Source organism: Cloeon dipterum, chromosome 1 (genome assembly GCF_949628265.1).
Source record: "Cloeon dipterum chromosome 1, ieCloDipt1.1, whole genome shotgun sequence".
Classification (NCBI taxonomy): domain Eukaryota; kingdom Metazoa; phylum Arthropoda; class Insecta; order Ephemeroptera; family Baetidae; genus Cloeon; species Cloeon dipterum.
The window spans coordinates 40529142-40544172 of record NC_088786.1 but is presented as its reverse complement, the minus strand read 5'-3'; the positions used below and the strand labels follow the sequence as shown (position 1 = coordinate 40544172).

Here is a 15031-nt window from a genome sequence, read left to right as displayed (position 1 = left end):
TGAATCCAAATGAACCAAAATATTGCAAAAAATCTAACAAAGAGTTCGCAAACAAGTGCCTTTGAATAAATTAAAACGCACAGCCCCAAGTAAACGCTGACTTAATGTCCATCACCTCATCGTGCACTTATGATTAAAACCAATTTGGGTCGCGGAAAGGTTATCTAGAACTTTTAACGTTAGTGAAGTTGGCGATATCGCCAGCCCATTTTTCAAAATTTTTAAAAGTAGTGAACTTGGCGATATCGCCAAAATTCGATTTCAACAAAAATACGTTCAGAGGGTAGAAATTAGCATCAATACACCACCCCCGAACACACAAGTGGTTCGAAGGGGTTAATACACACGTAAAAGCCGTAGAAAAGAGATAAAATGAAAATTAAACACTCAGCAGGGTTTAGCCACCTTGAAACCTCCTCAGGTGGACTTCAAATTTTATGTAGAACAAGATAGGATGGGTGCCGAAGTGGCTAAACCCTGCAGTCTACCCTGAAAAAGGGACGAAAGGGTGAAAAACGATGTTTTTTAGTTTTTTCCGCATTAAAACTATTTTGAACAGTGTCTGCAGGGTTTAGCCACCTTGAAACCTCCTCAGGTGGACTCCAAATTTTATGTAGAACAAGATAGGATGGGTGCCGAAGTGGCTAAACCCTGCAGTCTACCCTTGAAAAGGGACGAAAGGGTGAAACACGCTGTTTTAAGTAATTTTTTCACTTTAAAACTATTTTGAACAGTGTCTGCAGGATTTAGCCACCTTGAAACCTCCTCAGGTGGACTCTAAATTTTATGTAGCCCAAGATAGGATGGGTGGCGAAGTGGCTAAACCCTGCAGTCTACCCTGAAAAAGGGACGAAAGGGTGAAAAACGATGTTTAACGTAATTTTTAGCCACTTCGGCACCCATCCTATCTTGTTCTACATAAAATTTGGAGTCCACCTGAGGAAGTTTCCAGGTGGCTAAACCCTGCAGACACTGTTCAAAAGAGTTTTAATGCGAAAAAAACTAAAAAACATCGTTTTTCACCCTTTCGTCCCTTTTTCAGGGTAGACTGCAGGGTTTAGCCACTTCGGCACCCATCCTATCTTGTTCTACATAAAATTTGAAGTCCACCTGAGGAGGTTTCAAGGTGGCTAAACCCTGCTGAGTGTTTAATTTTCATTTTATCTCTTTTCTACGGCTTTTACGTGTGTATTAACCCGCCTTCGAACCACTTGTGTGTTCGGGGGTGGTGTATTGATGCTAATTTCTACCCTCTGAACGTATTTTTGTTGAAATCGAATTTTGGCGATATCGCCAAGTTAAAAATTTTGAAAAACGGGCTGGCGATATCGTCAACTTCACTAACGTGAACTTTTAAAATTATATAGTCATTAAAAGGACTTACAAATTGTTTTTGAATTGGTCATGATAGAATCCAACGGCGAAACCATCTCCGTGTAAGTTGGTCTTAAAAGAGTTCGCATAAATTCATTTTATATATTACTTCTTCAATAAGCGGATGGATCTGTGCTAACTGCTACACAGTGTAACAATAAGCAATATTATGTTTCCAACGTTGTGGTAAGCGATAAGAGTATTTAATTTTAAAAAAAAAATATTACACATATTTGATAAAAGATGACGAGAAATGAAGCAGCGTTGCGTTGCAAGTCGATGAATATGACGCTCTTGACCGTCGCTTCCTTCGAGGAAATGGACTGTCTCGCCGCTGTCAAAGGTTCAAAAAATAATTTCAACAATAAAAGGGCAAATTATCAATTTTAAATCTAGTTGGAACCTTCTGGACAAGTGGTTCAAACGAAGATCTGAATTGTGACTCGGAAAAGAAGTACGCTTGGTGCTCCACGGGATTCAACGTTTCAACGACTCTGATTTCTTCTATAAATTATTGGCTTCCAACCACGGCTGCTCCTTCCACTTTGGAACGATGTCTGGCCGTTGTCACGTCAAACACAGCTCAGAATATGGGGATGGTGCACAGAAAATGCGATGACACCCTGAACTACGTCTGCCAGTTTGCGGTTGACTGTCCTAAAATCTGCAACAAAAACGTTAGAGTTTACTGTACTTAAGTTTATCATTTCTGAGAAAATCTTCTAGGATTCTCTATTTGACTCTTCTGGGAAATTGATTAGTAAGACAGTAGATAACTATTAAATAATATGTATATGTTGTAATCTATTTCATTTAAGATGAAAAATCATACGGATTTTGGATCGACATTGGCAACTACACCTATCTTTTGGGAAACAAGCCGGTTTGAATTATTATTTAAACCTTTTAAAGCATTGAAACTATTTTATCTTTTACTTAGATGACCTGGTTGGATAGCTACCTTCACTGCTGCGCTTTGGGCATGGAAGCATTGAATTTAGACAATCTGGCAGAGCAAAATGGCCTTACAAACATGACCGTAGTTTTCAAAGGTTGAATAAAAAATTTAAAAAAACCCTCCCTTAAGCAATTATTTTGATAAATTCATTTGAGCCTGTCTAAAGCAGAAACTTTCCAGGAAAATGGAAGATGAACTTTAACTACTGGACGTCAGGTACGTGGAAAGGTGCTCCTGTCGGTCAGTGGGCGTGGTGCGAACCAACGGGGCCAACGGTTTTAGCTCCGAACCTCAAATGGGAAGCAAACCAGCCGGACAACTTCAAAGGGAACGAGAGCTGCGTCCACTTTCGCTTCGTCCTGAACGCTACAGGCACCATTATGACCGACAGGACTTGCGAGCATAAATACATTTTCGCGTGCAAGGTTGTGTTTTGATAAGAAATAGGAAAAACTTAATTGTTATATAAAATTTCAGACGCCACTAAGAACAACGCCAAAGCCTTGCGTTGTTTCATGTCCTACGGGACTTTGCGAGCGGAACGTATTAATAATTACCCTCCTGAGAACAAAAAAAGTTAAAATTTTATCGATTTTGAACAGATGACCTATTTTGACAAAAGCACCGGCTATCTCAAAGGCACGAATTTCTCAAAATCATTAAATACAAATGATTATGAATTATTTTTTCGAACTTTTCATGCAGCCTACTTCGCCTACGGTGATTGGTATGATGCATGCGGCCGCAACTTTTTGGTCTATAAATCTAATTTGGTTGATATATCGAATTGATTTTTAATTCTGTCTAATATATTTAACTCAAACCCCAGTCAAACTGGCAAACTGCCTGGCAGCAATGTTGCGACATCGGCCTGACCCTTGCTTCGATGGAGTCAAAGGGAAAATCGGAATGCTTCTCCAAAGTTGCTTCTAGTACGAAATTTAAAATTAATCTCAATAATATTTGAAACACTTTCCGATTTATATAGAGTATGCACCGGAAACTTTCGGCGACTTCTGGTTGTCCGGGACGGACCTTGGTTGCCCTTCCAACTTCCGGTGGTGTCTCCTGAACAGGGATTTTATCGAACCTGAGATTAAATGGAAGGATGGACACCCGAAACCAGACCTGGACTGCGTCTACCTCGAAGTGAGAAACGGATCTGAGCTCCTGGCCACCGCGGATTGTGGTGAAAAGAAAAATTTCCTTTGTGAGATTCGAAAAAGGGGCACTTCCCAAAGAGCAATGCAGACCGAATGTGCAGATATCTGGAATTTGGTTTTTGATTAAAAAAATTATAAAAGATGTAGCTAATTAATTATTTCTTTAGCTGATATTGACCTGCTGCTCAACACAGTTATGTTTCTCACGGCAAACGTTTCTCTAAACCTGAAGGTTCTAAAATTCGTTTAATTTTCCATATTTTAAAACGCTTTCTTAGTGCTTCTTGAAATGCGTTGGAGTTGAAGTTGGATTGGTATATTGTATCTTATATTTTATCCATTTTCCAGTTTAATGTCGTTTTAAGTTTGATCTTGGTGCACTGAAAAACATAGAAATGTTGCGGCAATTAGAGAACGTGACCATGGAGGATCCTGTGAAAATGCAACAGGGATTTGTTGCCTATGACGAATGCAGCGACAAAAGTATCTCTTTTAAACATCATAATGTTTTTTAATAATTTAAATTCAGAATATGACGACGAGTGTGTAACTGCGTACGAAACCTACAAATGCGGCCAGCAGAAAGCACCAGATCTTGTCTCGAAATTGGTCACTCAAAATTTCGACAATGGATCCGTGGTCAGAACATAACTTAAATATAAAGATTTGTCGTTTTGAACTGATTTGTTTTAAGTATGCTCCACCGACTCCTTGCATTTATAAACGCCGATCTTGTTGGATGTCAGCAAATATTCCCTGTGAAATAAACGTATAGTTTATTAAACTCGATTTATATTTTTGACACAAAATCTCTCACTAATTTTCTAGCAAACGCTTTCCGCATTGTTTAAGGATGAGACGTACACAGGTTAGATTTTTTTAGGGGAGTTTTAAATGAACTAATTATTTTGTCACAATTAAAGATAAATATGGTGGAAAAGCGAAGTCGTATAATGCCAAGCTTTATTACATAAGCAAGGGGGACCCGATTGCGTGTTCGGTAATTTAATGAACAAATGCTCGAATAGGCGAAACATTATTTAACCTAATTTCCGTTAAGAATGCGGCTGACGCTTACAGGCGCTGCTGTGAACTGGGATTGGCGCTCTTGGAGCCAACGACTGCGGCCGAAATTCAAATTATCCAAACCTTGTCAAGTGAGAACTAATGCTAGTATAGATTTTAAAACGTTTTGATAAAAAAAAACATTTTAAAGTGAATAGCTTGGGCCACGTGCTTGCCGGTGAAACGGAGTCGATCAACCAGACGCACGAGGTGTACTGTCGCAGCCGAACGGTGATTCCAGAGAGCCTTTACGATCCGGTTTATGATAGGTATGATTGTTATCGTGACGCGGTCGTCGGCTATGCCACGAGTGCCAAGCAGATCGTCGTCAAAAGGAACAGTCAATTTAACATAATCGACATGTACCTCAACCCGGGAAAGTACGCAAACTCAGCGAACGGGTTTCATGGCTACATATGTGTGAAACCTTAAGGGTTATACACAATAAGAGGAGAAAGAGAGTTGATTTCGGCACAGTTTATTTGTTCATAGTTTGGCAACAATTGGCGTATCTTTCTTCTCTGTTTTCAGATTGAAATAAAAAGAGTGAATCTAATTAAATTTCGTTTTATTGCCTTCCAATACACAATTTTCTTATGTATTTCTTACAAAAAATGCAGGTTGCATATTATAGATTTGCTTTTTACTCGTAGAGCCGATATGTCGCTTTGGAATTTTTCCTTTCCCGCTAAAATCATTTTCATGATTTTCGTTCTACCTCCATAGTTTCGGTTGACGTATTATTCCGGTTATTTTGCCAATCATTGTAGTTGCAGTGCTATTCCTTTCAAACTGGTTGCGTTGCTTACTTAAGCAGCCAGAGTCACCAACAGAGGGGAAGGAGTGGGGAGCAAACAAGCAGCAAACAAGCGATCATTGCCCCCACTCCTTCGTGTCTGGCTGCTGCTTCGCTTCTCCTACTCTCCTGCGATTAGTCTCTAACTAGAAGCGACCGGAGGATGACGTGCGCGGTGCTGGTCTGCAGCCGCGCTTGATGACTGAGGGGCCAGCGACCACCAGACGGACACCATGGAAACAGCTGACCAGCGGCCGACGTCCACATTTTAAGGTGAGTACAATAACACTACATAATTTCGTATTTTGGGGGCTAAGAAATTCTTGGCGCATTCGTTACAAAATCGCGAGCTACGATAGCGGAAAAATTGCGCATACAAGTCAATAATCTTTAAATTTAAAAACAAGTTATTCATGCAATACAATTTGTTAACAATTAAAAGGGCGTAATATTAACTGTTAATAATTAATTGTAAAATTTGAATCGTTTTTCCCCTTTCCAATAGTTTTAAATTTACTAAACATGTAAAATTTAATTAAATTGACTTGGAATCGCAGAGAGCGTTAGCTGGTTTCGCGGGCTAAACGCCAATCGTGGTGCATGTGATGGAGTGCGCATGCGCATGTGTGGGCGACAGCTGGCGTTGGCTCTGGCAGTAGGAGAAGCGAAGCAGAAGTCAGCAAAAGAGGGGAAGGAGTGGGGAGCGAACAAGCGACGTTTGCCCCCACTCCTTCCCCTCTCTGCTGCTGCTTCGCTTCTCCTACTCTCATTAGTCTCTAACTGGCAGTGGCTGGAGGAGGACGTGCGCGGTGCTGGTCTGCAGCCGCGCTTGATGACTGAGGGGCCAGCGACCACCAGACGACCTCCGTGGACAGCGTGGACCTCGGCTGACCCGCGACTGACGGCCACACCTGCGGGTGAGTACAATCATTTCATTAATTATTTCCTCTCTTGTGGGCTAACAATTTTTCGCGTTTTTGTTATACAATGGCGGGTCACTAAAAACTAAAATACTGAAAGCGAACCTTGATAGCGGAAAAATTGCGCGTACCGGTCAAAATTCTTTTAATTTTAAAACAAGTCAATAATTTATTAAAACTTGTTAAATATGCCGCAAATTAAATTTCAAACAAGAATCGAAAAATTGCCTAAATTATAGTATAAGTTTAAAAAAATAAACTTTTATAATTCAAATTAAATTGACTTAGAAAATGGTGGTTAGAATCGCGGAGAGCGCGTGTGCAGGCAAGCCGAATTCGCGGGTAAATCGCTAATGATGATATAACTAGGACTGGCAGACCTCGCCATATTTACATACAGGACCATCTTCCCCTCTCTGAGCTTCACGCGAGCGCAGTATAGCTGAGAGTAGGGAAGAAATAAATATTTCCGTTTGTAAATATGGCAACGTCTGTCATTCATAGTTATACCGAATTGCCAAATATTGTGCGTGTGTAAAAGGGGGCGGAGCAAGACGGCGAAAGTGCGCATGCGCGGTCGGCAACTGTCGTCTTTTCAGTCTGGCTGCTGCTTCTGCTTCGCTTCTCCTACTCTCGTCAGTCTTTAACTGGCAGTGACAGGAGGAGGACGTGCGCGGTGCCGGTCTGCAACCACGCTTGATGATTGAGGGGCCAGCGACTGCAGCGACCACCAGATGACCATCGAGGACCGCGCACCAATTTCAGGTCAGTCGAATTCCTTTTTTTCTTTTCAGCAGAGTTCAACGCCCCCCGACGTCTTCGGCGTAGGCGGGTGAAAACTCTGCTGATTTTCTTGTAACTTTCCCTTTTTTCATTTAAATTCTCAGCAGAGTGGACGCCCCCCGACGTCTTTGGCGTAGGCGGGTGAAAACTCTGCTGTTTTTCTTTTAACTTTCCCTTTTTTATTTAAATCTCAGAAGAGTTAAACGCGATAACTCTGCTCTTTTCCCTTTTAACTTTCCCTTTTCATTTAAATTCTCAGCAGAGTGGAGCGCCCCCCGACGTCTTTGGCGTAGGCGGGTGAAAACTCTGCTGTTTTTCTTTTAACTTTCCCTTTTTTTATTAAATTCTCAGCAGAGTGGACGCCCCCCGACGTCTTTGGCGTAGGCGGGTGAAAACTCTGCTGTTTTTCTTTTAACTTTCCCTTTTTTTATTAAATTCTCAGCAGAGTGGACGCCCCCCGACGTCTTTGGCGTAGGCGGGTGAAAACTCTGCTGTTTTTCTTTTAACTTTCCCTTTTTTTATTAAATTCTCAGCAGAGTGGACGCCCCCCGACGTCTTTGGCGTAGGCGGGTGAAAACTCTGCTGTTTTTCTTTTAACTTTCCCTTTTTTTATTAAATTCTCAGCAGAGTGGACGCCCCCCGACGTCTTTGGCGTAGGCGGGTGAAAACTCTGCTGTTTTTCTTTTAACTTTCCATTTTTATTTAAATTCTCAGCAGAGTGGACGCCCCCCGACGTCTTTGGCGTAGGCGGGTGAAAACTCTGCTGTTTTTCTTTTAACTTTCCCTTTTTTATTTAAATCTCAGAAGAGTTAAACGCGATAACTCTGCTCTTTTCCCTTTTAACTTTCCCTTTTCATTTAAATTCTCAGCAGAGTGGAGCGCCCCCCGACGTCTTTGGCGTAGGCGGGTGAAAACTCTGCTGTTTTTCTTTTAACTTTCCCTTTTTTTATTAAATTCTCAGCAGAATGGACGCCCCCCGACGTCTTTGGCGTAGGCGGGTGAAAACTCTGCTGTTTTTCTTTTAACTTTCCCTTTTTTTATTAAATTCTCAGCAGAGTGGACGCCCCCCGACGTCTTTGGCGTAGGCGGGTGAAAACTCTGCTGTTTTTCTTTTAAATTTCCCATTTTTCATTAAATTCTCAGCAGAGTTAAACGCGATAACTCTGCTCTTTTCCCTTTTAACTTTCCATTTTTATTAAAATTCTCAGCAGAGTGGACGCCCCCCGACGTCTTTGGCGTAGGCGGGTGAAAACTCTGCTGTTTTTCTTTTAAATTTCCCATTTTTCATTAAATTCTCAGCAGAGTTAAACGCGATAACTCTGCTCTTTTCCCTTTTAACTTTCCATTTTCATTTAAATTCTCAGCAGAGTGGAGCGCCCCCCGACGTCTTTGGCGTAGGCGGGTGAAAACTCTGCTGTTTTTCTTTTAACTTTCCCTTTTTTTATTAAATTCTCAGCAGAGTGGACGCCCCCCGACGTCTTTGGCGTAGGCGGGTGAAAACTCTGCTGTTTTTCTTTTAACTTTCCCTTTTTTTATTAAATTCTCAGCAGAGTGGACGCCCCCCGACGTCTTTGGCGTAGGCGGGTGAAAACTCTGCTGTTTTTCTTTTAACTTTCCCTTTTTTTATTAAATTCTCAGCAGAGTGGACGCCCCCCGACGTCTTTGGCGTAGGCGGGTGAAAACTCTGCTGTTTTTCTTTTAACTTTCCCTTTTTTTATTAAATTCTCAGCAGAGTGGACGCCCCCCGACGTCTTTGGCGTAGGCGGGTGAAAACTCTGCTGTTTTTCTTTTAACTTTCCATTTTTATTAAAATTCTCAGCAGAGTGGACGCCCCCCGACGTCTTTGGCGTAGGCGGGTGAAAACTCTGCTGTTTTTCTTTTAACTTTCCCTTTTTTATTTAAATCTCAGAAGAGTTAAACGCGATAACTCTGCTCTTTTCCCTTTTAACTTTCCCTTTTCATTTAAATTCTCAGCAGAGTGGAGCGCCCCCCGACGTCTTTGGCGTAGGCGGGTGAAAACTCTGCTGTTTTTCTTTTAACTTTCCCTTTTTTTATTAAATTCTCAGCAGAGTGGACGCCCCCCGACGTCTTTGGCGTAGGCGGGTGAAAACTCTGCTGTTTTTCTTTTAACTTTCCCTTTTTTTATTAAATTCTCAGCAGAGTGGACGCCCCCCGACGTCTTTGGCGTAGGCGGGTGAAAACTCTGCTGTTTTTCTTTTAACTTTCCCTTTTTTTATTAAATTCTCAGCAGAGTGGACGCCCCCCGACGTCTTTGGCGTAGGCGGGTGAAAACTCTGCTGTTTTTCTTTTAACTTTCCCTTTTTTTTATTAAATTCTCAGCAGAGTGGACGCCCCCCGACGTCTTTGGCGTAGGCGGGTGAAAACTCTGCTGTTTTTCTTTTAACTTTCCATTTTTATTAAAATTCTCAGCAGAGTGGACGCCCCCCGACGTCTTTGGCGTAGGCGGGTGAAAACTCTGCTGTTTTTCTTTTAAATTTCCCATTTTTCATTAAATTCTCAGCAGAGTTAAACGCGATAACTCTGCTCTTTTCCCTTTTAACTTTCCATTTTTATTAAAATTCTCAGCAGAGTGGACGCCCCCCGACGTCTTTGGCGTAGGCGGGTGAAAACTCTGCTGTTTTTCTTTTAAATTTCCCATTTTTCATTAAATTCTCAGCAGAGTTAAACGCGATAACTCTGCTCTTTTCCCTTTTAACTTTCCATTTTTATTAAAATTCTCAGCAGAGTGGACGCCCCCCGACGTCTTTGGCGTAGGCGGGTGAAAACTCTGCTGTTTTTCTTTTAAATTTCCCATTTTTCATTAAATTCTCAGCAGAGTTAAACGCGATAACTCTGCTCTTTTCCCTTTTAACTTTCCATTTTTATTAAAATTCTCAGCAGAGTGGACGCCCCCCGACGTCTTTGGCGTAGGCGGGTGAAAACTCTGCTGTTTTTCTTTTAAATTTCCCATTTTTCATTAAATTCTCAGCAGAGTTAAACGCGATAACTCTGCTCTTTTCCCTTTTAACTTTCCATTTTTATTAAAATTCTCAGCAGAGTGGACGCCCCCCGACGTCTTTGGCGTAGGCGGGTGAAAACTCTGCTGTTTTTCTTTTAAATTTCCCATTTTTCATTAAATTCTCAGCAGAGTTAAACGCGATAACTCTGCTCTTTTCCCTTTTAACTTTCCATTTTTATTAAAATTCTCAGCAGAGTGGACGCCCCCCGACGTCTTTGGCGTAGGCGGGTGAAAACTCTGCTGTTTTTCTTTTAACTTTCCCTTTTTTTATTAAATTCTCAGCAGAGTGGACGCCCCCCGACGTCTTTGGCGTAGGCGGGTGAAAACTCTGCTCTTTTCCCTTTTAACTTTCCATTTTTATTAAAATTCTCAGCAGAGTGGACGCCCCCCGACGTCTTTGGCGTAGGCGGGTGAAAACTCTGCTGTTTTTCTTTTAACTTTCCATTTTTATTAAAATTCTCAGCAGAGTGGACGCCCCCCGACGTCTTTGGCGTAGGCGGGTGAAAACTCTGCTGTTTTTCTTTTAAATTTCCCATTTTTCATTAAATTCTCAGCAGAGTTAAACGCGATAACTCTGCTCTTTTCCCTTTTAACTTTCCATTTTTATTAAAATTCTCAGCAGAGTGGACGCCCCCCGACGTCTTTGGCGTAGGCGGGTGAAAACTCTGCTCTTTTCCCTTTTAACTTTCCATTTTTATTAAAATTCTCAGCAGAGTGGACGCCCCCCGACGTCTTTGGCGTAGGCGGGTGAAAACTCTGCTGTTTTTCTTTTAACTTTCCCATTTTTCATTAAATTCTCAGCAGAGTTAAACGCGATAACTCTGCTCTTTTCCCTTTTAACTTTCCATTTTTATTAAAATTCTCAGCAGAGTGGACGCCCCCCGACGTCTTTGGCGTAGGCGGGTGAAAACTCTGCTGTTTTTCTTTTAACTTTCCCTTTTTTTATTAAATTCTCAGCAGAGTGGACGCCCCCCGACGTCTTTGGCGTAGGCGGGTGAAAACTCTGCTGTTTTTCTTTTAACTTTCCCTTTTTTTATTAAATTCTCAGCAGAGTGGACGCCCCCCGACGTCTTTGGCGTAGGCGGGTGAAAACTCTGCTGATTTTTTTTAACTTTCCCATTTTTCATTAAATTCTCAGCAGAGTTAAACGCGATAACTCTGCTCTTTTCCCTTTTAACTTTCCATTTTTATTAAAATTCTCAGCAGAGTGGACGCCCCCCGACGTCTTTGGCGTAGGCGGGTGAAAACTCTGCTGTTTTTCTTTTAACTTTCCCTTTTTTTATTAAATTCTCAGCAGAGTGGACGCCCCCCGACGTCTTTGGCGTAGGCGGGTGAAAACTCTGCTGTTTTTCTTTTAACTTTCCCTTTTTTTATTAAATTCTCAGCAGAGTGGACGCCCCCCGACGTCTTTGGCGTAGGCGGGTGAAAACTCTGCTGATTTTTTTTAACTTTCCCTTTTTTATTTAAATCTCAGAAGAGTTAGACGCGATAACTCTGCTCTTTTCCCTTTTAACTTTCCCTTTTTATTAAAATTCTCAGCAGAGTGGACGCCCCCCGACGTCTTTGGCGTAGGCGGGTGAAAACTCTGCTGATTTTCTTTTAAATTTCCCTTTTTTATTTAAATTCTCAGAAGAGTTGAACGCGTAAACTCTGCTCTTTTCCCTTTTAACTTTCCCTTTTCATTTAAATTCTCAGCAGAGTGGACGCCCCCGGACGTCTTTGGCGTAGGCGGGTGAAAACTCTGCTGATTTTTTTTAACTTTCCCTTTTTTATTTAAATCTCAGAAGAGTTAAACGCGATAACTCTGCTCTTTTCCCTTTTAACTTTCCCTTTTTATTAAAATTCTCAGCAGAGTGGACGCCCCCCGACGTCTTTGGCGTAGGCGGGTGAAAACTCTGCTGATTTTCTTTTAAATTTCCCTTTTTTATTTAAATTCTCAGCAGAGTTAAACGCGATAACTCTGCTCTTTTCCCTTTTAACTTTCCCTTTTCATTTAAATTCTCAGCAGAGTGGACGCCCCCCGACGTCTTTGGCGTAGGCGGGTGAAAACTCTGCTGATTTTCTTTTAACTTTCCCTTTTTTATTTAAATCTCAGAAGAGTTAGACGCGATAACTCTGCTCTTTTCCCTTTTAACTTTCCCTTTTTATTAAAATTCTCAGCAGAGTGGACGCCCCCCGACGTCTTTGGCGTAGGCGGGTGAAAACTCTGCTGATTTTCTTTTAAATTTCCCTTTTTTATTTAAATTCTCAGCAGAGTTAAACGCGATAACTCTGCTCTTTTCCCTTTTAACTTTCCATTTTTATTAAAATTCTCAGCAGAGTGGACGCCCCCCGACGTCTTTGGCGTAGGCGGGTGAAAACTCTGCTGTTTTTCTTTTAACTTTCCCTTTTTATTTAAATTCTCAGCAGAGTGGACGCCCCCCGACGTCTTTGGCGTAGGCGGGTGAAAACTCTGCTGTTTTTCTTTTAACTTTCCCATTTTTCATTAAATTCTCAGCAGAGTTAAACGCGATAACTCTGCTCTTTTCCCTTTTAACTTTCCATTTTTATTAAAATTCTCAGCAGAGTGGACGCCCCCCGACGTCTTTGGCGTAGGCGGGTGAAAACTCTGCTGTTTTTCTTTTAACTTTCCCTTTTCATTTAAATTCTCAGCAGAGTGGACGCCCCCCGACGTCTTTGGCGTAGGCGGGTGAAAACTCTGCTGTTTTTCTTTTAACTTTCCCATTTTTCATTAAATTCTCAGCAGAGTTAAACGCGATAACTCTGCTCTTTTCCCTTTTAACTTTCCATTTTTATTAAAATTCTCAGCAGAGTGGACGCCCCCCGACGTCTTTGGCGTAGGCGGGTGAAAACTCTGCTGTTTTTCTTTTAACTTTCCCATTTTTCATTAAATTCTCAGCAGAGTTAAACGCGATAACTCTGCTCTTTTCCCTTTTAACTTTCCATTTTTATTAAAATTCTCAGCAGAGTGGACGCCCCCCGACGTCTTTGGCGTAGGCGGGTGAAAACTCTGCTGTTTTTCTTTTAACTTTCCCTTTTTTTATTAAATTCTCAGCAGAGTGGACGCCCCCCGACGTCTTTGGCGTAGGCGGGTGAAAACTCTGCTGTTTTTCTTTTAACTTTCCCTTTTTTTATTAAATTCTCAGCAGAGTGGACGCCCCCCGACGTCTTTGGCGTAGGCGGGTGAAAACTCTGCTGATTTTTTTTAACTTTCCCTTTTTTATTTAAATCTCAGAAGAGTTAGACGCGATAACTCTGCTCTTTTCCCTTTTAACTTTCCCTTTTTATTAAAATTCTCAGCAGAGTGGACGCCCCCCGACGTCTTTGGCGTAGGCGGGTGAAAACTCTGCTGTTTTTCTTTTAACTTTCCCTTTTTTTATTAAATTCTCAGCAGAGTGGACGCCCCCCGACGTCTTTGGCGTAGGCGGGTGAAAACTCTGCTGTTTTTCTTTTAACTTTCCCTTTTTTTATTAAATTCTCAGCAGAGTGGACGCCCCCCGACGTCTTTGGCGTAGGCGGGTGAAAACTCTGCTGTTTTTCTTTTAACTTTCCCTTTTTTTATTAAATTCTCAGCAGAGTGGACGCCCCCCGACGTCTTTGGCGTAGGCGGGTGAAAACTCTGCTGTTTTTCTTTTAACTTTCCCTTTTTTTATTAAATTCTCAGCAGAGTGGACGCCCCCCGACGTCTTTGGCGTAGGCGGGTGAAAACTCTGCTGTTTTTCTTTTAACTTTCCCTTTTTTTATTAAATTCTCAGCAGAGTGGACGCCCCCCGACGTCTTTGGCGTAGGCGGGTGAAAACTCTGCTGATTTTTTTTAACTTTCCCTTTTTTATTTAAATTCTCAGAAGAGTTGAACGCGTAAACTCTGCTCTTTTCCCTTTTAACTTTCCCTTTTCATTTAAATTCTCAGCAGAGTGGACGCCCCCCGACGTCTTTGGCGTAGGCGGGTGAAAACTCTGCTGATTTTTTTTAACTTTCCCTTTTTTATTTAAATCTCAGAAGAGTTAAACGCGATAACTCTGCTCTTTTCCCTTTTAACTTTCCCTTTTTATTAAAATTCTCAGCAGAGTGGACGCCCCCCGACGTCTTTGGCGTAGGCGGGTGAAAACTCTGCTGATTTTCTTTTAAATTTCCCTTTTTTATTTAAATTCTCAGCAGAGTTAAACGCGATAACTCTGCTCTTTTCCCTTTTAACTTTCCCTTTTCATTTAAATTCTCAGCAGAGTGGACGCCCCCCGACGTCTTTGGCGTAGGCGGGTGAAAACTCTGCTGATTTTCTTTTAACTTTCCCTTTTTTATTTAAATCTCAGAAGAGTTAAACGCGATAACTCTGCTCTTTTCCCTTTTAACTTTCCCTTTTCATTTAAATTCTCAGCAGAGTGGACGCCCCCCGACGTCTTTGGCGTAGGCGGGTGAAAACTCTGCTGTTTTTCTTTTAACTTTCCCTTTTTTTATTTAAATCTCAGAAGAGTTAGACGCGATAACTCTGCTCTTTTCCCTTTTAACTTTCCCTTTTTATTAAAATTCTCAGCAGAGTGGACGCCCCCCGACGTCTTTGGCGTAGGCGGGTGAAAACTCTGCTGATTTTCTTTTAAATTTCCCTTTTTTATTTAAATTCTCAGAAGAGTTGAACGCGTAAACTCTGCTCTTTTCCCTTTTAACTTTCCCTTTTCATTTAAATTCTCAGCAGAGTGGACGCCCCCCGACGTCTTTGGCGTAGGCGGGTGAAAACTCTGCTGTTTTTTCTTTTAACTTTCCCTTTTTTTATTTAAATCTCAGAAGAGTTAGACGCGATAACTCTGCTCTTTTCCCTTTTAACTTTCCCTTTTTATTAAAATTCTCAGCAGAGTGGACGCCCCCCGACGTCTTTGGCGTAGGCGGGTGAAAACTCTGCTGATTTTCTTTTAAATTTCCCTTTTTTATTTAAATTCTCAGAAGAGTTGAACGCGTAAA

General features: G+C 41.6%; 1 protein-coding gene across 1 annotated transcript; it reads left to right on the top strand.

Moving 5' to 3' along the window:
* Window positions 1-1625: 1625 nt before the first annotated feature.
* On the top strand, window positions 1626-4992 carry LOC135943141 (uncharacterized). Its single transcript, XM_065489564.1, is given in 14 exon segments — window positions 1626-1717; window positions 1771-2051; window positions 2315-2426; window positions 2513-2757; window positions 2810-2875; window positions 2935-2971; window positions 3038-3105; window positions 3162-3264; window positions 3321-3727; window positions 3774-3809; window positions 3861-3978; window positions 4025-4134; window positions 4556-4652; window positions 4712-4992. Coding segments are annotated over 14 exon segments (2025 nt in total). The 5' UTR covers window positions 1626-1653.
* Window positions 4993-15031: the final 10039 nt, after the last annotated feature.